This window comes from Blennius ocellaris (genome assembly GCF_963422515.1).
Source record: "Blennius ocellaris genome assembly, chromosome: 4".
NCBI classification, from domain to species: Eukaryota; Metazoa; Chordata; class Actinopteri; order Blenniiformes; family Blenniidae; genus Blennius; species Blennius ocellaris.
The window spans coordinates 29,652,220-29,676,984 of record NC_137653.1 but is presented as its reverse complement, the minus strand read 5'-3'; the positions used below and the strand labels follow the sequence as shown (position 1 = coordinate 29,676,984).

At 39.7% G+C, this 24,765-nt stretch overlaps 1 protein-coding gene across 1 annotated transcript in view; it reads left to right on the top strand.

The window, feature by feature from the left end:
* fbln2 (fibulin 2) overlaps positions 1-24,765 on the top strand; it is a 125,928-nt gene that overhangs the window by 53,618 nt on the left and 47,545 nt on the right. Inside the window, exons 4-6 of the mRNA XM_080495668.1 lie at positions 3,607-3,733; positions 5,884-6,070; positions 22,389-22,592. Coding sequence (XP_080351794.1) covers positions 3,607-3,733; positions 5,884-6,070; positions 22,389-22,592 — 518 coding nt within the window. The remainder of the gene's footprint in view (positions 1-3,606; positions 3,734-5,883; positions 6,071-22,388; positions 22,593-24,765) is intronic.

The following is a 24,765-nucleotide window of genomic DNA, read 5'->3' as shown; positions in this document are numbered from 1 at the left end:
TAGTGAATTCATCAAAAACAGAAGAGTTTTACTAATAACTGAGAAGTTGTTGGAATTATTTTTTGTATTCTTCTGCCAATCTACCTTGTTTTGTTGCAAATTAGACCTAAAAGTGGAAACTGAATGAGCTTCTCGCCATTCGGAAACCATGCCAGCCATCATTTTATTGCTTTTATACATAGCAATGTCAGAATAATGGAAGGACTTGACTTAAAGGGAAAGAAAAAGATTGCAGTAGAACATTGTCTGTGCTCTGAAGAGGGACTGAAAGTCATTCAACTAGTTGGTCAGAGTCAATAAAATACAGATGAGACTTTGCTTTAAAAGAAATCAATGAGAGTGGTTTCTTTATTTAATACTACTACTACTCAATAATAATAATAATAATAATAATATTTTCTGTAAAGCTTTTTTAGATACTCAAAGACACTTTCCAAGGTCAAAAATAGCAATTGAAAAAAACTAATTGGATAAAAAGCAGTTATATGAAGCAGGTGTAAGACAGTCAGTTACACATGTCTTGCCACAACAACAAAGACAAAAAACATTTCTAGTATCAGATACTTCATGACTTCAGAGTCATGGAAGACGACAGATGTTTACAGAAGAATGTGAAGGTTAAAAACAGCTGCAGGACATGGAAACAACTTCAGGCTGAGGTGGAACAATGTGCAGAGCAGCTTTCAGTCTGTACCAGACGCCAAAACACGGAACCAAGCAGGACGAGATGGACCGACGGCCAGTAGAACTAAGGTGCTGAAAGAACAGTGCAGAGAGACAACAAGTGTCTGAACTGGAGGACGGAACGGGAGCAGGAGTTTGGCTGATACACCGGATGTGGTACATAAGACTGGCTACAGAAGACTTGCTCCAAAACTCCTGTTACACAAGATACGTTACGTTTACACATCACAACGACAAGTCACGAAATGCACTAATCCCTGACCACGGGTCATGATTTTAACTGAAATGATATGATTCAGGGCAGAGACCTCACAGACAGTCAAGACCCGTTATCATGCATTACAATCAATAGCATCACGAGTCACCAATTTTGTTCCACGGTGTTACGTGCTACTGTGCAGCATTACGTATCGTCACTTTCTCCCACCAAGCTCTCAGGAATGTGGCAAATCAGGAGGATTTGGTATATATGGTGGTGGATTTTGCTATGAGCAACGTGGGCAGCTGCTAAGGGCTCCATCTGTGAAGGCGCACCAGAGGGAATGGGAATCAACCTGTCTCAGGTGTGTCGTAAAACAAGCCAGGTACACAACTGGGTTTATATATATGGCTCCACACACAACCCAGTCATTCTACCATCAGCTGCTGAACAGTTGACACACTCCAGATCGTTCCACATCCAGAGAAAGACCATAGAGTTGTGCAGAGGGAAGGATGCGGCAGGGGAGAGAATGCTGTGACGCTGTACAACGCATCAACTAATCCACATGCTCGGTTGCAAACTTCATGTACCGAGGCAAGTCTTGTTATTCTTGGCAGTTTTTTTGGCAGCCAACAACATGTTTCACGAATATTAGGAATGTCACGCACCGTTATGCCCATTTCAGAACCTTATTCAGATGCATCACGTCACATAAAGAACGTTAGGAATGTGCCAGGAATGACGGGGGAATTCTATTCATAACTCATCCTGCCTATGTGTGGGTTAGCACCGCACACGAGAGGCGCTACACAAGACATGCTGCAGATCATCCTCAGCTGGTCTCTATTCCTGAGTCGTCCATATTCTTCTTCTGTTTGTGGGATTTCTCCCTCCGTGGCGACATGTTACTTCAGATGTACTTCATTGGACTGAGAGGAAACAGCAGTAACCCACAAACACACTGGGAAACATGCAAACTGCACAGGGAGTCAGGCCGATATTCTTGTTGAGACACAAAATATGTCAACGCAAAAAAATGAGCTCAACTGGACTTTGTCACCTATCTTAGAAGAGGTTTCGCTGCCGATTCCTCACGCTGTTCCCTCAATGAAGCTCCTTCCAAGACGTGACAACAACCCTCCGGCCTGGACAACACAGATGAGACAAACGTAGAAGCCACGACCCTACAGTGTGCCTCATGCACTGTCCAGGCAAACATTTTGGCCCCACTCCACCCACTCTCACTAAACTGCAATCCATGTTGAAATTGAAGGGCTGCACTTCAGAGCTGTTTTCAGTCGCAGATCTTTCATCGTTCCTTTGATTAAAGACCAACCAGCATCCCTGCCAGTAAACACAAATGAGTCTTTCCATGTTTAAGGCTCCTTGAGGTTTTGTTTTGTTTTTTTATTCGTCCGTGGTTATTTTACATACTTTACATAAAACTGGCCTTAAGTAACTCATGTACTTTAATAAGTTCTTTCAAAGGTATGGCAGCTATTTACTAGATGCTTACTTTTACAATAAATGTTACTCTCTAAAACGTTCAGTTGTCTGAATCATATACATGTAGTTATATTGCTGTGACACATAGTTGTAAGCTGTATTTTCAATTAGCTAGAAGTCAGATGGTATTGCATGCTTAATGACTCAATCGGTTCTTAAGGTCCAGTACTTTTAACTGCAATTTCTCCTCTACACACACTTCCATTGATGGAATACAATCTTCAACAGTTTCTTCAGAACTTAATTTGTCATGCTCCATGAAAGTCCAGGCCGCAATCCAGCGAGAGCAGCTTTTCAACTACTGTCCACCCATGACAACATTCATGAGTTATAGACATTTTAGTAACTGCTTATCTAAATCTTAAAACAGTATCAGTGTGACACAAACAATTAAACATGTTTGAAGTGCTGAAGCCATAAAAGACATCAACCAAATAGAACCCAACTTCAGCTGAGACTCGAACTAGAATTGACCTGCCAGGCAGAGACCAGAGGAGACGTATTTAATGGCTGATCAGTTTTAACTCTGTGCAGAAGGAATAACTGCACTTTAATGGTTGGTTCCCTCAAACAGTTCTATATGAAGGCTGCAAACCCTGGTTTGAATCTAAAGTGTCCGTCGTGAGTAAATAAAAGGAGATGTGTCGTTTGGAGTTACTGAGCTTTACAGTTTTGATGTATTTGATGTATGCAGGAGTGTTACTTCAATCACATTTATTCAGATAAACAATTGCCGAAATACATTCTGAGGAACATGATGTGATTCTCCAACAGAGATGTCCAAACTACTGCCTGCAGCCAAAACCATCATTTATTATGGCCAACAGATAAAGCTCAGCTGACTTGTACTCCTGAGTTTGAACACTGGCACAGAGTAGATCAGAGGTCGTCAACTTATGAAAACAGTGTCAGTTTGAAGTTACAGACTGATTATTATTAAGAATTCCTTCAACAGATTCCCTCAATAATTAACAATTAACTGAACAGGATTTCCAGAACATGGCCCGAAGGCTTAGTGAGCTTCTCACTGAAACAGGTCTAAAAGAAAGATGTTCCTGCTGGTGGCAAAAATGTCCGATCTAGAGAGATGCAGGACAAAAAGTGAGTTCAGAATGTTTAAGTGATATACTAGACCTCTGGTAGCTGCGGGTTCCACACTGCTGGTGTGTCTTACAGTCCAATACTAACATCCTGGATGTGTGGGTGTGTTTCAGCGTTGCACAGCAGCAATGCTGCCTCATCTCTCTGAAGGAGACGCAGTGTGAAACCGGCGTGGTTTCAGCCAGAAGAGGAGACACCTGCCAAGTGGCCGAGGAGGATTCCTGCGCTGACCACTACCAGGTACACTCAGTAGAAAACTGGAGGCCTGACGTTAAAGCAGGAGTGTTCAACTTGCGGCTCTGGAGCCACATGTGGCTCTACAGACCCTCTGTAGTGGTTCCACTAAATTAGGCATAAACAAACTTTGATCTTTATTTCATTTTCATTTCTGCACCAGAGCCATTTTCAGAACAGCTTGATGAAAAAGACTTTTAAAAAAAGAGGCACAATAACACAATGGGAAATAAATGCTAAAATTACTCGTATTTCAAGAAGGGAGAAAAAAATCTTTAAAACCAAAAAAAACAGATAAAATGGTTAAAAATGTCCTTCCTTCTTCCTGTGGCCATGAGACTCTATGGGCGTGTTCACATTTCCCTGTGTGATCCGGACCAGAGTTCTCTTCGTGGAGTTTCTGTGACAAACCGTTTCCTTTGGGCGTCTCGAATGCTCCAAACTCTGAACCGGATCTACTCTCCTTGAAAGCGTGTTTCTCGCTTCTCATACAAATGGTTTTTCCAGCGGGTAGAGTGAGAGGACTTGACGTAGTGCACAGTACATGCCGGGCAGTAAACAAACTAAGCTAACCACGCGAATCAGAAGAAAACGCAGAACGAAAAAGTTGGAACATTTTTCGCTAGCAGATGTGGAGCAGTGAGGAAGAAGTAGTGAGGAAGACTCACATTGATATCTGGTTTGAAGACTATACATCACGGTTGCTTGTGGCTACACATTAGCCATGAGCTAACGAGCCTAGCCACCACAGGCTAAAGTGGCAGGACTTCTGTTTCCGGTCTGGTCCGGACCGGCGTTCAAGTGCTGCTTGAACCAAATGAAGGAGTGAAAATTCTTGACAGATGAAATCACTGAAATAATAGCATAAGTATTGAAATGTTTACGATCCTATATTGTAATTGAAACTTCATAAATACAACATACGATGAAGTTTTTGTTTGGGTTTATATGGAACATTAGAAGCTGTGTTGATCTCATTTTAAAGGCTAAACATGTTTTCAAGTAAATTTGATTGGTGAAAAATCACAAAAAAGTCCCTTTTGCTCATAAAAGTTGCACTTTAAGCCTTCAGGTCATTAAATCTTCTGAGGCCAGGTCAATGATAATATCATCAATCTGACCAAAATCTGAAACTGAAATGAATTTCTTATTTGTTTCAATAACAGAATAATTAAACACAGGCTGAAGGCAATAAGGGCCATTTGATTAGATGCACACAAATCATTATTCTCTTCGCAGAGTTGATCACAGCTGGATGTTGATGTGGGTTTTTCAAGGTTTATAATCTAGGTTCAAGAGTTTTGTGGAAGTCTGTTTCGCCTTCACACAAAAGTTTGAGTTGAAAGTCATTGGATGGCCCGTCTCTCAATAGGAAACTTAACTTCAACGATAAAACGGGCTCTGTCCAGATCAGATAAAAAGCTTGTGTCATTAGAACATTACTTTTACTCATTTCAAAACTGAATATTGAAAACATTTGATGAACTTGTGGTCATTTACGTCACACAGCCTAAACTGCTTCAGCTCACAGAAGATCAATTGAAAGTCAGCTCTCAAAGAGAAAGTGCACTGTTTATGTGAGTGAGGTAGGTTGTGACTCATTGTTTCAAATGATTCAAGACGACTGAAGCTATAATCAAGAAGTTAAGCAGGGTAAATCCTATGCCACAATAACAAAGTGCGGGCTGGAGCTGCCAGTGTGTTAAACATCCCCTCCTTGTTTTGAGTGAGGTTTCAGATTCAGACTCCGCTGCCAGAAGAGAGGATTCCTTAAAGGTCGCACAGCCTGTTTGTATTTATTGGCAAGCGAGAGACCAAATCAGCCCGAATCTCTCATTACTATTTGCATCCTTCAAAGCAGCGAGTGCTTCCATATGGAAACGGGGCTCTGCTCCAAGAGGAAACTCAGCGGTTTGGCCTGTGAGCCAAATGTTCATGTGTCGAGGCAGCCAAGCCAAAGAATGGAGCCAGGTCCTCCGCTAACACTGGCTCACACATGAACATTTCAGTAACACAAGGGGGGGGTGGGGGGTTCTGGTTTGTAAGTAAGACGTGGTTTAGTTTGAGGATGAACCTGCCTGCTCGTCTTCACACTATTAAAACAACGGCGGTTGACGAGAGGCTGAAAGGTAACGAAGCTCTGCTGGTTTCTTCAGGTGTGCTGCAGCTGCTGTGCGCTCGGCCTGCGCCTGCGGGCCGAGGGGCGGGGCTGCGATGCCCACCAGTACCTGGGCTACCCGTGCGGCCACATCTTCCTCACCTGCTGTGAGGAAGACGAGCATCTGAGCCAGTTCTCTCTGAGAAGGAAGCAGAGGCCTTGGCCCACCGCCCTGCCCAAAAAAGGTATCCGTTACTCTCACGCACAGCGAGAAAAGGTATCTGTTACTATCAGCCAGCTCTCTTCAAGTGGAGCTTCACCACTAAAAATACATCCGGCACACATTGGGAGTGTTGGGATTCACTGCAAGAGACACAAAAAAGGTCAAGGAAGTGCTTCTGGAATAGACTCTCCACTGAAACAGAAAATAAGGACACAAATGAACTTGAATGTCTCCGAAAAGCTTTTTTTCCTACGCGTTCACAACAATAAAACAAACTAGTATTTTGTAGAATATCTAAAGTGCTTTATATCATTCAGGAGTACGTCACATTAATTGTACAGAATATACAGATAGGTTTTTTTTGCATGTTTAATGACTTGTGAGGAATTATTAACTTCACTTTTAATTTCAATTTTATGACCAAAATCTTTTTTGCAATTTTTCACCACATAAAAACTCGTCTGAAGTGTTGCTGTACCATGAAAACTGTTTTTTAAGGAGTTGATTCTAAAGTTGCATCACTAGAATGTATAATGGTTTATAATAGCACATTTATTTTTAGTGGGTTTTAGCCTTTTTCATGTCGTTTTTATTGTTGTCATTGTTTTTGGTTGTTTTAGCAGTTTAGTGGTTTGATTTGAGTCATTCTAGCAACATTAGCTCTTTTAGTCCTGTTCATCTTTTTGGCAGTTTCGCTGGATTATGTTATTTCTGCTCTTTTTAGTTATTTTAAATGTTAACGATGAGATGTTTAGATGTAGTGGTTTTAACTATGCCAACAGTTTTTAACTATTTGAGCAGTTTCTGCTATTTAACCTTTTTAGCGAATTTAAACTGGGAGGTAAGTTTGGAAAAAATAATCGAGTTTGCAATTAAAACGAGAATTAGAAATCTTTATTTCCCTGTAGTTTACATATAGTTAGTTAAATGTAGACATTGCAGAACAGAGCCAGAAAACCTTTGTTTAAATAGCACAGAACTTTGATTTGATTCGTTTGAACAAGTAAATGACAATGCCTTTATAATGACTGGAAGCTTTTGAAACAATTTATTGCTTCTGGTGTCAACACTTACCTCTGAACACTCAGATTAGCACTCAGATTAGCAATTTGCCCCATTGATGCATCTCTCCTAAATCTGACAAACGAATTAGAAGTAGCAGTGTGAACTTTTGCTGAGGTTTCTAAGACAACTGATTGAAACATAATGTAGGTTTCAATGATAATCTCTGAAATACTACAAGGTGTTAGTTCTTCCGGAAATCTTTTACCGCGTTAAATCACCATTGTCTTCATGCATTGTATTGCTCAGGTGGATTACAAACTGACAACTAGAAATGTTCAGGCCTATGACGATGGCCGGGAGAACTGGACAGAAGATAAGTGATGCAGCATGTCAGCTGAAAGGATAGAGGAGCGTGAGGTGGACGGAGGGATTCAAATCAGGACCTTGAGGAGTAATCAGTATTAGTCATTGAAGTAGTGTGATCGCACAAAAGCCAAAACAAGACTGAAATGTTATGAACATGAACTACATGACTCTCTTGAATGTTGAAACATCCTGACTGACGCTTCCTGTGACTCAAACCACTTTGTGTTCTGCACTGTCATATTGAGGACAAAACATGTGTTTTGTGCAGTAAATTGTTGATTGATACTATAAAGATTAACATTACAGTGGTCCCTCGTTTATCATGGTAGTTACATTCTAAAAATAACCCGCAATAAGTAAAATCTGCGAAGGATTTAACTTTTTTTTTTTTTTTTACAAGTATTATATATGTTTTAAGGCTGTAAAACCCATCACCACACACTTTATACACTTTTCTCAGACAGGAATTAACAGTTTCTCACGTTTCTCTCTGGTTTCAACACTTCCAAAGTTCAAACCTTCGTAGATTTTAAAACATAAACATACCTCTGCCTTTTGGTTGTGACTGCAGGTGCTTTTGTCGGTGCAGAAGGTTTTGTCGACATTGTGGGGTTTGTCAGGAACAAAACTTGCAAACCTACAGCACTTCAGAGTCACACTGCTACCGATCAGACCTTGATGTATATGCAATATGTATATGTATTTGCAAGTCAATCACATTCGCCTACGTGAGACACGGGACAGAGATTGATTGACAAGGGTCTACAGTTCCTTAGCCAATCAGAACAAAGAATACAATGTGCAGGTTCTCCCTTAGCCAATCAGGACGCAGAACACTGTGTCATACGCCTTAAAAACACAAATAAAAAAGCATGCAAAATTGCACAAAAACAAATCCGCGAGGCAGTGAAAGGTGAACCATGTTATACTGAGGGACAACTGTACTTTCTATTCTTGCAGAGTTGTGAGGAGTTTTGTTTTGAATTAAAATGCATGGAGAAACCAAAATAATGGAGCATTATAGGACTCATCAACTAAAAAATAAAACATGTATATGGGTGTTGGAACTCACAATTTTGAAAGTGGCTGAGTGTTTTTGTTGGGCTCTTTGTTCAAACCATAATGGTCCACAAAGCTGCGCACCCCAAAACAGGAGGTTTTGATTGTCATTGACAGAGAAGGCTAATATCATAAACCTACCTCTGTTAAATTTTGCCGCTAATCGGACCAGTATAAACTATGAACCCTATGTGATATTTATTTTATTTTATTTATTTATCAGGGACAGTGCAATAAACATAGATAAAATCCAATATGTTGCACATAGAGCATATAGCTTTACACTAATTTGCAACTCTCGTCCCTGGAAGGGCTTTTCATTGGAGAAAAGAAGAAACAACAGTACATACAACACCAAAATGCATCATACAAGCAGAATAACCAATACACAGAATACAACAATAAATATCTGAGTCACATGTACCTGTTATCATAAAACCCATCCCCTCCCTCCCTCCCTGTAGACATACAAGTATTTCATAAGTGGGTACATTCTTATCTTGTTGTCAGCCAATTTCTAACTTTTGAAGTGAATAGTTTGGGATCTGTTATCATTTTTATTTCATTTGGATTGCATTCCAGGTATGACTACCTTTTATTGACAATGTCTTTTGTCCGAGTGTGGTTTTACAGTGGGGTATTTTACAGTAGTTATTGACAGAGCTCCTGGTGAGTCTGCTGCTGTCCTGTTTTGGGATGAAGCCAGAGAATACCTCTGGGGCTGATTCATGGAAGCATTTGAAGATTAATTTCAGAAAGCAGAAATCGATGAAACTTTCAAAATTCAAGAAATTATACTTTTTCAGGACTTTACAGTGATGCCGCCTAATTGGTTTTTTTATCCAGGACTTTAAGAGTTTGATTATTTAAAGAACAAATGTGTTGTGTTATGGAAGGAGCCGCTTGAGCCCATACTGTCAGACAATACGATATGTGGGTGCATGTACAGTATGGCTGCTTGGTGTGGTATGTAATGTCTGATTAATTTAAAATAGTTCAGATTTGTTTTAATTGTTTTTGATATCTTCTTTATGTGGTGGGTGAATTTGAGTTGGGGATCTAATACCACTCATAAATATTAAAATTCTGTTACTAAGCTAATGTCTTGGTTATGAATACTAACGTTGAAATGTCGCAGGTTACATTTTCTAATTGAAAAGCACATGAACACTGTTTTCTGAAGGTTGAGCAATAGATGGTTCTGGATGAGCCATTCTTGGACGTCAAACATGTATGAAGACAGGACATGTGCAGCCTGTGCTGGAGTCCTGGCATCTGTATATATAACAGCATCATCTGCATAAAGCTGATATGTTGCTGCTGAGCAGTGTAATGGCGGGTCATTAATAAAGAGGCTGAAAAGTAAAGGACCAAGAATGGACCCTTGCGGTATGTCCATGTAATTTTTTACAAAGGATGATTTGTCTTGACCAACTTTTACACACTTTTCTCTGTCCTGGAGATATAATGTGAACCATTCTATTGCATCAGGAGAGAAATTAAAAGATACCGTTTTGGATAAAAGTAAGTGGTTGTTGACAGTGTCAAGAAATACAGCCACCACATTACCCTTAGCCAAGGATTGCTTGATATTTTCCACAAGACAGCAATTTGCTATCTCAGTTGAGTAGCCTGGTCAAAAGCCAAATTGGTGTGGATGGAGAAGTTGGCTGTCTTGTAGGAAGTCCATCAGCTGAGTTCCTACAACTTTTTCAAGAATATTAGATAAGACAGGTAAAATGGAGATTGGGCGGTCGTTAGCTATATTGTCATGACTACCTGATTTAAAAACTGGTTTGACGACTGCTTTTTTCCAGCCAGTTGGAAATGTGCCGGACTTAATGGAAAGATTAATGGGATGAGTCAGTGGTTGTATTAATATTTTGCTGTGTTTTTTGAGAAAAGAAGTACTCATATTGTAATTATCATTAGTTTTCGAGTTGGATAATGTTTTAATAAGGCCAGCAATTTGTTCTTCATTTACCACGTTAATGTTAACTGTACCTGTTGACAGTGTTGATTTTGTATTGTTTAATATATTTGGTAACACAAATGTTTTAGTTAATTCTACCACCGAGTTCACAAAATAGCAATTCAATTTATTTGCCAATGTGGCATTGTCATTGATCATCTTGCCATTAATGCTAAGTTCCTTTACCTTCTTCTGATTATTTGTTTTTTAGTTGAGTTATTTAGTTGCCTCCATAAGCAAGTGTCGTTACCTTTTGCATGCTCTATCAGTTTGCTGTAATATGATCATTTGGATTTATGCAGCTCTTGAACAACTATTTCTTAAGTGTCTATAAATTAAGTGATCAGTTTGTAGTTTAGAGGTAAGTGATGTCTTCAATGCAGAGTCTCGCCTCTCATAAGTTGTCTTATTTCATTGTTTAGCCATGGTAAGTTGGTTTTCTTTGGTCTAAATTGAATTTGCTTTGTAAATGTTTCTATAGACATTGCAGTTGCAGATATAGAATTACAACAATCATCTACTTCGTATATTGATGTGAGCTGCTCCCAGTTTTGACTATTTAAATGTTCAAATTCCACAGTTTTAGATTGAGGAATAATTAATTTTATTTTGTTATCATCAGCACCTCCAAAATACTGCAGTCACTTTTTTTTATAAGTTTTCTTACAGCTAGAATTATGTTCTGATCCGAAAGACCAGTTACCAGATCATAAGTTCTAGTTATGCGTTCTGGTTTATTAGCAAATGCCATGTCAATAAGTGTTTTAGAGCTTTTGGTTATCCTGGTATGTCCTTTGATCATTTGTTGATAATGGAATTTAGTCATGATGCTTTTCAACTTTTGTTTGTTATTTTTATCAGACCACTTAATATTGAAGTCACCAAATAATATTGTTTCTCTGTGATCTTCAAGTTGTTTAACCATATCACTTCGTTCATTATAAAATGATGAGTTGTGTGAGGGTGGGTTGTACAATACTGCAATGTTCAAATTCATATAGAAATGACCTTGTATTTCATTTTAATCTCCAGGGTGCGTTGGTCTGTGGTGTGGCTCCATAATCATTTTTTATTCATATTTTTTTGTGTCAGCAAAGGACTGCTATATGCCAATGAGCACATGCCTAACATCTGTACCAGTCTAAATCTTGCAAAGTACTCTCACAAGTGGAAGTTGTTGTATGAAAAAGGGTCAGCATGAGCGCCATGTTTGATTTATTTTCCTAATACATTTTAAGAATTGATTTAAAGACAATTTAAAGGACACTGGATATATGACAATACCAGGTGACGACTCCTTTAAACATCATATTCCCATCGGTACGTCGTCTGTTGGTCGCCATTTCGTCATTTGCCATTAAAGCTTTTTTTAAAGAGTTTTTTTCTGTGTTTTTGTTGGCACCTGTAATGTTCTGTTTCATTATCTCCTCTCCAAATTCTTTTAAATCAATGGATATTAAAAGTTTAGTATTTTTAATTTGGATAGAGGGTTTTCATTGTGTGACGTTGATTTCCTTAAGTTGGACCAGTTGTGAGCGGCTGTTATAAAGGAGGTATTATTCTGACATTTGCTATTGAAAGTCTTTGTAATCTGTCTTTCTAGATGTCTTGTGTTGCCAAGTCCTTCCAGATTTCATGAATAGTCTTCAAGCGATCACAGTACAAAGTGCTCAGAAAGTGAGGAAATGTATAAAGTAATGTATGCTCTTTTAGGAAGTCCACTACACGAGCTTTCCCCTCGGGGCAACAAGTTGTTTGAGCAACTTAATTTATGACCTTGGTTCCTGGAACCAAGTTTGAGGAAGGTTGTTTACTTCCCAGACAGTCCCAGTAGATGGGAGAACTACTTGGATGACACTTTGTTATAATGGTGCCATGTTTTCATAGCCTGCACACAACATGACTTTTTTGAATTTTGTGACCTCGAGTCTACAAACAGAAATAATATTCTTGATTTTTAGGAGGGTTCCCTTCACTGTTCATCGATCCTACATTGAATTCTCTCAGTAGAAAGCATTTACAGTGTGTTACCCGAGGAGTCTTATTGTGACTGCTGGAACAGTGGCAGATGCCCAGAACTCCATCTTTCTGTCCTTCTGGGTGATAAGGAACTCACAGCTCTTTAAGGTATGACGGAGTCTGGTTGTTAATAGCTTCATAGGTTAAAAGATGGGTTTTATATTTTAATCTAGATTTAACAGGAAGCCACTGGAGAGAAACTAATATTGAAGTGATGTGATCTCTCCTGCTGGGTCCTGGCAGGACTCGGAATGCAGCATTTTGAATCAGTTGACTCATAAAAGGAGTCGTCACCTGGTATTCTCACGTATCCTTCTCCCGTGAAACACAGTTTCACTCACTGTCTTCAAATCATTTCTTAAGATTTATTCGGGGAAAAAAATCAAACATGGAGCAGGTTCTGACCCTTCTTCATACCACAACTACCTCTCGCAAGTGTAGCTGTGAGATTTTTGACTGGAACAGATGTTGGACATGTGTTGATTGGCTGCATAAACTGTCAATCATGAAAAGCAATAGCATAGCAGTCCTTTCCTCAGAAATGAAACATAAAGACAAAAAAAGCAATTGTGGAGCCATCCACAAACATCCACACCTCAGAGCACCGGAAATCTAAAATGAAATACTGGGTCATTTATAAAATGACATGGGGTTCATAGTTTGTACTAGTCCTATTAGCAGCTAATGCTAGCCCAGTTAGCAGTTAGCTGCTGCCTGTCTACCGTAATTTTAGGGTCTCACACACAATAAAGCATAACGTTACACAAGTAGTGAGACTTACTGATTGACCTGCAGGTTGAGTCCCTGACAGCTGGAATCTTTCCAAACACAGGTTGGTGTGTCTTTGCCTGGTATCGTCCCAAATTAGTGAAACATTCCTCACAGTACTACTGGAGGTCAAAGTAAAACCAGTACTATATGTAGAGATCATTTCTCTCTCAGATGTTTTGGACCAAATATAATAACATGTTATATCTCAGAAGCAGAACAATTCAATTTAGGATAAATGTAAATGTTCTGCCACTGAGATGCTTTTTGTGTAACCTTCCACCCTCTCCCACATCAGCAATATTTCTCCTCATATAACTGACTTGACCAAAACGCTGCACATTCTAAATAAGCTTATCAAACTTGTCAAACTACAACCCTCCTTTTTCTTTTTCTTTTTCTTTTTCCTTTTCTTTTTTTTTTTTTACCATGATTGTTTATTTCTCGCTTTCACATTTAATCTAAAGTTCTTGAGTGGTTATGTGAGCGACAGTTGCTACACTGGCTTTGCTGCAGTGTGGATATCTTGAGTTCCTCCCTGCTGGCTTCAGTACATCCTGGACGGATCACCAGTCCCTCACAGAGAAACCGAATGTTGGATGTCTGAGGATGTGTGAGTAGCAAAGAACAGAATCTGTAGGAACACTGAGTAAACCCAAACTCACTTCAGCAAGTTCCTGGTCCTGGGGACTTCCCGTAAGCGCGGACGATGTAGGACGTGTTTTACGGTAGCTCCCCGGGAATGTGCTGATTATTTATACTTATTAACTTTTCACTCTTGTACAACGCTCATTTTTGCCTCGTGTCAGGCTAACTCTGCTTTGTTGCACTTTTTGGTGGCCAAACTAAGATAAATGGTGAGCTCTCGGCTGAAAAATGAACCATCAAAGTCGAGCCGCGGTAGGCCACCACGTCAATCCCCGGAACCCGAGTCGCTGGAGCAGCACGCTGTATAAAGTAAATGATGGATGATCCACAGAGGCGAAATTTTCACAAAATTGGAGCGTATAATATCGGAAACTGTAAAGAGAGAAGTGACAACCACCATGACACAACTCGATGAAAAGGTTAGTGCACAAAGCAAGACTATCTCGGACCTGGAACGCTCAGCTCACGAACATCATGACCAGCCTACTAGCCTACAAGCTAATGTCGCTGTCCCCTCTGACGCACGGCGGGAAGATGCTGATATCTTCCCAGATTTCACCCCAGCAGTGACCAAGTGGAGGGTGGCATTCATCAAAGTGAAGAAGGCGCTTCATTTGTGCGCTCACGTCAAATTTGGTCTCCGGTTCCCGGCTACTGTACACATCACCATGTCAAGCAGCCAATCGCACAGGTTTGATGATCCAGATAAAACATTCAAGTTTGTAAACAAAAGGCTCAAGCCGACGACAAGCCCAGAGACAAACTAACTGCTGAGCCGGCTGGTTTTTGTCTCTTCTTGATTTCTTTCTGTTGAAGCTTGTATTATTAGTTTCAAGGATGTAGTGCTGAACTATATTTTGATAAATGGCACTAATTTTAGTTATATGAAAATACCAAATTTCCTACCATGTTCTATTACTATTGTTAGCATTACTACTTGTGTTCTGTTATCAAGGACAAATTATTTGCACATTCCCTAAGGTGTTTTAGTAGTGTGTTCAAGCTACAGGTAACGACAGGTGTCGTTTTAGTTGGGGGTAGAGAGCGCTCACCATTTTAAGGATGCTTCTGCTCAGTGAGGTTTTGGGGAGGGGGGGTTGTTCGTTGAGTTCTGATACGGACGGGGTGGCGCATATCTCATGTTCTCTAATTGAACATAGTTACTACATTTGTTTTAACTATCTGCCCATTCTTTTAATCTCTTCTTTTATTACATACCAAAGTCCTTTCTAGTTGATGACCCAGCCTAACATGTCATCGCCCATAGTAGCTGGAGATATTACATTCGTGAGCTTCAATTGCAGAGGCCTGAATAATCCGATTAAACGTAGAAAATTTTACATTATCTATAGCACCTTGATGCTTATGTTATTTATTTGCAGGAAACTCATTTGAGAAATATTGATAGTTCCAGGTTGAAACGTACCAGGGTTGGGCAAGTATATCTTTCTTCCTTTTCCAGTAGGGCAAGAGCGGTTGCCTTACTTGTACATAAAGTTATTCCTTTTGTTCATCATAAAACAATCTCTGATCCTTCTGGAAGATTTCTTATTGTTATGGGGCAACTTTATGATGCTAAGGTAGCTCTTGTAAATGTGTATGCTCCCAACTGGGATGATGATGCCTTTTATAAATGGGTCTTTTCAATATTGTCGGATTTGTCTCAACATCTAATTCTGGGAGGAGATTTTAATTGTTGGATGGGTCCCTCTCTAGATCGCTCTTCTTCGACTACAGCTATTTAATCTAAATCGGCCAAAGTAATCAAATCCTTTATGCATGAGTTTAATGTTGATCCCCGGCGAGTTCTCAATCCCAATAAGAAGGAATACTCTTTTTTTCACATGTTCACTGCACTTTGAGCCGCATTGACTTCTTTCTGGTGGACAACAGGTTACTTACATCCATATCCAATTGTAAATATGATTCAAGTGTTGTATCAGACCATGCTTCAGTGTCTATAAAACTCTGTTTTCAGAAATGTATTAATACACAGCCACCATGACGCCTTAATACACAATTATTACTGAAGGAGGACTTTGTCAAAGTTGTTTCAAAGTGCTTAGGTTTTTTTTTCAGCTAAACTAAACTCCAGACATAAAGGCCTCTGTGTTTTGGGAGACAATGAAAGCTTTTATAAGAGGGGAAATCATTTCATATGTGGCACATGAAAAGAAACTCAGGAGAGAGAAATTGGGTGAGTTAACACAACGTATAGCTGCTTTAGATTCTTTATATACAGTTTCAAAATTACCTGAGGTCTATAAGGAGTGAATGCTTTTACAGACACAATATGACACTATCATGTCACAATATACCACTGACCTCTTACTTCACTCCAGGTCCAAATTTAATAAGCAGGGAGAGAAGACGAGTAAGTTATTGGCTCATCAGTTGCGACAAACATCCGCATCTCAGCTAATCCCACAAATCCAAACAGGGACCTGTGTAACGTCAGACCCACTACAGATTAACAAAACGTTTATCCAATTCTACAAGTCGCTATGTTCTTTGGACCATTCTTTGGTCTCAGTTGATTTCTAGTCCTTTTTTAGTAAAATTGATATCCCAGTCCTTGATCAGAATTTAGCTAAGGAATTGGAATATCCTATTACTCTGCTTGAACTTGAGGCGGCAGCCAAATCATTACAAAGTTATAAAGGCCCGGATTGCTCTCCGGCCGAGTTTTAAAAAACATTTTGGAAGCAGCTTGCCCCACATCTGTTAGAAATGTTTACTGAAACTTAAAATTCAGGTGTACTCCCACAAACCTTAAATCAGGCTCGTATCTCGCTACTCCTAAAAAAAAGGCAAAGACCCCTTACTGTGTGGCTCATATCACCCTATTAGTTTACTAAATGTTGATTTTAAGTTATTGTCCAAACTATTAGCCAGACGCTTGGAGCCCATTCTTCCCTCTGTTATATCTTTGGACCAGACTGGGTTCATCCGCAACAGACATTCCTTCTTTAACCTTGGCAGGGTATTTAATGTGGTTTATAATCCTTAACCCACTTCTCACCCCAAAGCCTTGATAGCTCTAAATGCCGAAAAGGCCTTCGACAGGGTAGAATGGGATTATTTATTGTATATTTTAGGAAGACTTGGGCTGAGGGAACAATTCATTTCCTGGATTAAACTATTATATGTGTCTCGGATGGCATCTGTTGGGACAAACAGCACAAATTTGGAATACTTCCGACATCGTTCTGCGAGGTAAGGTTGCTCTTTAAGTCCTTTCTTATTTGGTACTGTAATGGAGCCATTATCAGTTGCTCTGAAGTCACATCCAGATTGTTCAGGCATAATTAGAAATGATGTAGCGTTGAAGATCTCCCTATATGCAGATGACCTGTTGTTGCTGGCTTTCGATTTATCATGTTCCATTCCGGCAGCACTTTCAGTTTTAGATAAATTTAGCAGGATTTCTGGATATAAGCTAAAGCTTAGCAAAAGTGAAAATTTTCCCTGTTAACAGGTATGCAAGAGAGTATCCACTTACAAATTTGCCATTTAAGACTTCAAATTCTGGTTTCTTTTATCTTGGTGTATATGTGGTGGATAGTTTAAATAATTATCGGGAAAATTTTCTTTCTCGGATTGCACAAATCAAACAAGATTTTGAACGGTTGTCTCTCCATTTGTCTGTTGCTGCTAGAATTAACACTGTTAAGATTGATATTGTCCTACATTTGTTGTATCTGTTTCAGTGTATCCCAATCTGTCTTCCTCTCTCCTTTTTTTGCAAAGTCGATTAATTAGTTCTGGAATTAGTGTGGAATAAGAAGACACCCAGGTTCCACCCTGGGTGGAATGGCATCATGTTATTTTATTATTGGGCAACACATATTACAAATATAAGTTATTGGATTCGGTGTGAGACCCCTTCATCATGGTTGAAACGAGAGACAAATTCCACTCATCCAGTAACATTGAAAGACTTATTGCATTCACCTCTTCTCTCCTCGACCCCTAGCTATACTAAAAACATGATTGTGGCGTCTTGCCTTAAAATCTGGATCCAATTCTGGTGTTACTTTGGCCTACAAATGCTTTCTATCAGGGCACCACTTGAAGCAAATCATATATTTCATCCATCTTTATTAGATAATACCTTTTGTGTCTGGGCAAGGCTGGGCATACAAATTGTGAAGGACTTGTATGGAGATGCTGTTTTCACATCCTTTCAACAACTAGTTGACAAGTTCCTACTTCCAAAAACACATTTTTTTAGATATCTTCAAGTTCACAACTTCGTTGGCAATTCATTTCCAGACTTCCCTGTCATTCCTGAGGTTTCATTGTTAGACATTTTCTTAGAGCCCCTATTGCCAGTGAAGGTGGCAATCTCTACCATTTATTCAAATATTCACAGCCTTCTTTAGGCTCCTCTACTGGGCTGAAGACTGTTTGGGAGAGATAATTCCAGACAATGTTTGGGAGGAGATCTTAAAAACAGTACACAGGTCATCCATTTGTGCCAAACACAGTTTCACTCATTATGCCAAAGTTCGTCTTGCAAGAATGTTTGAAACAGTGTCACCTTTGTGTGATACATGTCGACATATGTTTTGGTGTTGTTCCTCTTAAAGAGATTTTGGTCTCAAGTTTTTGATTCACTATCTAAGGCAGTGGTTCTCAATTATTTTCTGTCACGCCCCCCCTAGAGGACAGAATATTTTTCAGGCCCCCCCCCCCCCCCCCGAATTGTACTACCATTGAGAATTGATAATATTTATTTATTTATCTGTATAAACCACTGTATGAGTTGCTGGCACCAGCATTCTGCATACAATCGCCTGATTATCAAAATAAATCTGCTATGGTGTGAGGTTTTATGCACCTTGCGATGTGGTGGGCAACTTTGTAAGAGGCTAACAGGCTTTTTTGTTTACTGATGCCGCGCTGACACAATGACCGGCTTGTTGGCCATACTCATGGAGTTTACCATGAAACAACTCCAGTGGCTTACTGACATAACGGGTGTATGGTCTCCAGGTGTATGGTGTATGGTCTCCAGGTGTATGGTGTATGGTCTCCAGGTGTATGGTGTATGGTCTCCAGGTGTATGGTGTATGGTCTCCAGGTGTATGGTGTATGGTCTCCAGGTGTATGGTGTATGGTCTCCAGGTACCGTCTTCATTTATTTGGTTTCATGCTCCGCTGCCAGAGTTTTTAGGCATAAAACACAAACGGGTGTTTCCTGGTTTCCGACGTGTTCACAGTAAACCCAAGGGCGATGTAGCATCGTCATATCTCCTGCTCTTACTAGCTTTATGTTTACTCTCACCTGTTTTCTTTTCCTCTGACGCCTCATCCTTTTTTCTTTTCACTCCTGTCAGAAACTTCTCCACCTCCTCCTCCTCCTCCTCCTCCAGCTCTGTACACCGGTGTTCATGTGTAGTACTTCTTCTACTCTACTGGTTGAACAGGCAGCCTGTTGATTAGTGTGAGCACTGCTGCCACCTAGTGGCTGGAGGCCCTTTTTTTAATCCTTCAAGCATGAATAAAGACACTAATACTGAAAGTCGCGCCCGCCTCACGCCCCCCCTGACACCCCACCACGCCCCCCCCCAGGGCCCCCACCATTTGAGAAGCACTGATCTAAGGTCACTGGGAGAAGTGTTCTTCCTAATGTGCTTACTGCTTTGTTTGGTGTGTTGCCCTATTCGATTAACCTCTCTTCTTTTACAAACTATTGGCTCGGAGACTGATATTGTTAAAATGCAAATCTGCAGTTCCATCTTCTCAAGATGGATTAAAGAGGTACTATATTTTGTTAAACTTGATAAAATCAGGCTGACCCTGTCTGGTACTGGTAGTAAATTTGAAAAGACCTGGAAACCCTTTTTATCTTATATTGATAGCACAGTGTGTCATATCCCTGTGGACTGAGCACTGTGTAGGTCCTAGTTGTTTATTTATTTATTTATTTATTTTCCTCTTTTTTGTCATTGTTATTTTTTTCCTTCTCCCCCATTGCATTTTATCTTTTACCTTATATATTCAAGCTTTCATTGTGGTGACTTCATTTTGTCTCTTGGGCCAGCTTTTGACTTGGAGGAGGTATGTGCCGGGGTGGGGGGTGGTGTTGGTGGTGGTGGTGGTGGTGGGGGGGTTGTTTGTTGTTCGTTGTTCGTTATATTTGAAAATTCAATAAACAGAATTGTAAAAACAAACAAAAAAAAAGTTCCTGGTTCCTGGATTGAATTAGTGTGACATCAGTACGAAGCAGTGACGCACCGTGCCACCCACAGGGACACAAAACCTTCCAAAGGCTTTAACATTCGTACTTTTACTACATTAACTTGAGTTGTGCCTCCAGGATGAACACTCAGCAACTCCTCTGAACGCCACTCTGTTACTGGGAACTGGTGGAAGTCGAGTGTCTGGAACAACACTGTGTCAGAAGTCTGATGTTGTGAACTCTGGTTGCTGCTTGCCGATGGGCGAAGGAGTCACGTTACTGTCGGGAGCAACCGGGGCAGATGTGTGCGAGCTGTGGCGAATCAGGAACAGATGGCGGCTCAGAATGCATGCCTCTCTACTTGTGCCAGCTGTGTTTGCCTCCGTCCCCGATCCATCAAGCGCCCGATGCCACTGTAGATATCCCAGCAGCCAACGCTCAGCAAATTCCAACGACCGCTGGATTCAATAAGTGTGATTCAGACCTGTTTGACGTCTTCTGTGTTTGTAGTTCTGAGCTCTCTTCCAAAAGGCACATCCATGTTTGTGTGAGGCGCCTGGATCAAATGACGACCACATTTGTGCTCGATTGTGCAGTTTTAAATTAGTATTAAATCATTGCTACAAAAAGCACAGACCTCATCGGAGCTTTTCATGGTTTTTACGCTGTGAACTGCAGTTCTTCATTAGGCAGCCTCAGCGGTTGTCTTTAATGGGAGTCGTTGTATCCAAGTATGATGGTGAGGTAAGGCCGGTCTCCTCAAAGCCTCTGCCTGTTATTTCATTCACAACATCAGAGGAATTCCTCCTAATCCAGCCTGTTAATAGTTCTCACTCTAACGTCGTCTGCAGCTCATTCCCTTCAGCTCTTAAAGAGGAAATGTGTATGAAGTCATCGTGAAGTGAAAATCAATTAACCTGCTGAAAGCTACAACGCACACACACACACACACACACACACACACAAACCTTCTCTCGATGCTTTGCAAGAGTTTCATGGTTGTAAAGTACAGACGAGATGCACTGTAATTATTTCCAAGGGGAAAAAATGTTTTCCCTCGTTCGAGTCGCTGCCTTTTAATTAAAATGCGAAACTGCTAATCACCTTGCTCCTTGGAATTTAAACCACAACTAATGGCAAAAAATCTGGACTATACCCATCGATGCTTTACGAAGACACATGTCCGGACATCAAACTGAGCTTGATAATATATTTATAGTTCTGTCATGTCAGATTTTGGTGATTCGTCTTTTGTATGCTTTCAAATCGTTCGAGCTTCAAGTTTGTTCATCAATCTTGATGAACAAACTGAACAAGTCCAGGCTTTAACTTTGTTTTTGGTTTTTTTACACCTTCAAAAAAATTGTGTACATGGTGCATACAGGATTCCGACTATCACCATCCTGTGGTCTAAAAGGATACTGGAGGACTTTAAAAGCTAAAGATAATGGCTTTGTTAACATTGTGGAGAGGAGGAGAAAAACAAATATCACATATTGTCGACACAAGTTGTAAACTCAAACTTACGCCATGCAGAGTGTATTCATACTGGGCCCAAATGTCACAAATAGAGCCTGCTTGGTTTATGTAAACCAAAGAATCCCAAATATTTTTGATCGAGAAAAATATCTCCATTTCAAAGCAGTCAGTCTTTGTTTTTACTTTTTTTTTACTTTTAGACATGTTTGGCATTATCGAACTACCGATTTAGTGTTGTTAGCTATCAACCCAGAATCAACGTGTAAAACACCTTAAATGAATGGAAAACTGCTATTCACATTCAAATAAATCACTTAATATACACATAAATGAACCAGAAATAAATGATATGGGGAATTGATGTTGTAAATGAACCTTTAGAAAATAAACAAGATGAAAAATGGCATTGAACTTCAAAATGTCAATATTATGGCTGGTCCAACATAATGACTCATGATCAGTGCTTTGTTACAACTCTGTACAGAATAATAAACATCATATCAAACCCATACGTATACAATAATAAACCACGTGTTAAAAATGTTTTTTAAGAGTGAGAATAGTGTCAGAATAAGCAGCCTACTTCATGGGAACACACGTCGTCACTGCTGCCATGCACTTGTCCTCACTGACGTCTTGCAATTATGCTAATTCAAGAAGGGAGGCTCTTTCTGGGAGGACGGCTGAAGCCCTCGATGTAAACACAGAGGAGGAGCAGATGTTGTTTAGAGTTGCTTTCCCTCGTGTGAGTGTTCGGGCTAAATTATACCAACAATCTGGTTCTCTCTCCTGTTTAATACGCCCACCGCTTCCCCTGTCCCCCCCCCCCCCCTCCAGTCTCAGACAGCCAGTTCCCCAAAGAGGCCTTTTCCATCGGCGCCACGGACGAAGTCGCCAACGCCGTGGAGAAGCAGGAGGACGAGTGCCGGCTGTACGGTGCGCAGCTGTGCCAGCACACGTGCAGCAACGCGTGGGGCTCGTACCGCTGTGGCTGCCACCGGGGCTACATCCTGCAGCCGGACGGACACTCCTGTGCTCCAGGTACCCCCCCCCCCCCCGGCAGGATCCAGTCCACAGGTCGCTTTAAAGAGTCCAAGATTTAAGATGTGTTGGAAACGTCTTTGTGATATTTCTACCCAAAATAAAACACTTTCTTGTGTTTCATTTGGGCTAAAAGTCTTCTGAAGCCTGTGAATCCCTCAAGATATTTTCACTTTTTATTAGATTTCCCAAAAAAAACACTTTATTTTAAACTCCCCACAGTGAAGATTTGTTTCCTGGCTGACCCTCATGTCCATCTTAATACTCTCTGGCCAGAAATCTCCCAGTCTGAAAACATCGTCCATTATTTCCTCGGCAAAACTCAACTTTATCCAACTTGTCTTCTCCAGGCACAGAGGAGCCATATGCTTACTTAAAACAGCACAGAGTACAAAGATTGCACCAGTGTTTACTGCCAGCAAGACTCGCCTGCTGGGAAATGTAAAGTTATTGCTTTTAAGGGGGATACATCTCACCTGTCATAACCTAAAGAGGAACTTCAGTCAAACATCTGGACTCCTGTCAGGGACGTTCAGAACTTTTCTGCTTACAAAGAGCAGGACCTCTATTGGAGAAATACATTGTTGTATCTGTAGTATCATATAATTAGCAGTATAATCACATGGAGGTGAAAAATGCGGCCATAGTTTGGACACCTCGGCTTTATGTATTCATCTCATACTACACACTGAAGGTCATGTGACATCATGCATTTAAGAAACGGTCGAATATTGTAGATTCTGCTTTTTGGGTATCATTGGTCGTAGATACAAGAAATAAGGTATTTGAAGAAATCAGTAAGACACACTGCACCCTCAGATGTACAATACATATATTTGTACAATATTTTTTTGTTTGTTTTATTGTAAAATCAATAATCGCCCAAAAGGCAGAATCAATGATCATTTTAAAAGTACTTGTTTCTTGGGGACTTATAAGCATTATAATATATATTATATTATTATATTGTAAGGATATTTCCTCATATTATTAATACACATCGGGATCCTGACAAGTTGGTTTTGTCCCAATACGACAATGACATATTCTACCTGCACATGAATTCAGTATTGATTTCTAGGTAACAAACACACATGAGTGCTCATTGACAATATTGTTATTTGTTCCATTTGTTTTGTATTTTGATAGTGAATAAAGAATGTCACTGCTTTGTTACCTCAGCAATAAAAACAGTATAGAGGGGGAAAAAATGTTGCTGAAGATTGTTCATCATAAAGTTAGTTAACCTCAAACATTAGCAGTGTTATGTCAGTGATTGTACATTTCTTAGGTGCTCTTACAGATACAAGGAGATGCTTAGTTTTTCCCTTTTAGAAAATGGATGTGTTTTGGGGTGGGTTTACTTGAAATGACAATTTGAGTTTAGGGAAAGCTGAAGTCAACCTCAGGTATAATTTCACCAACACGTCAATCCATCTTGCAAAGCATTTTAGGATTGTGCCTCCAAAAAGACTTTCAAAATTAACCCTGTGCTTTTTTTCAGCCATTAGATTTTCCTTGATTCATAAATATGAGCCCACCTAAACATTTACAAACATAAACAAACATGGACACGTTTGCAAAATTCTGAACACATTTCTTTTTGTGTGCATTTAAAAATAACACACACGCACGCACACACACACTACGAGAGAGAGAAATCAAGAAAACCTCTCTTTTATTAAAGATTATTGAATAAAATGAAATTAATCCAATTCCGGGACCATTGTTTGCTTATTATTATTATTATTATTATTATTATTATTATTTTATTATTATAATATATTATTATTATTATTATTATTTTATTATTATTATTATTATTATTATTATTATTATTATTATTATTATTATTTTATTATTATTTTATTATTATAATATATTATTATTATAATTATTTTATTATTATTATTATTATTTTATTATTATTATTATTTTATTATTATTATTTTATTATTATTATTATTTTATTATTATTATAATAAAGAAATGTTTTAATCCACCTTCTTGATGTGTGGGCAGCGCCCTCTATTGGGCATCCTCCACTGTAGCGCAGCGCCAAGTGGAGTGACAGTGTTGATGTTGCGCGAGAGCATCAATTGTAGGTCTGCAGGAGAGCGAATAACAAAACCCAGCGAAAAACACCATGAGTATGTGGACAGTTACAAACCCA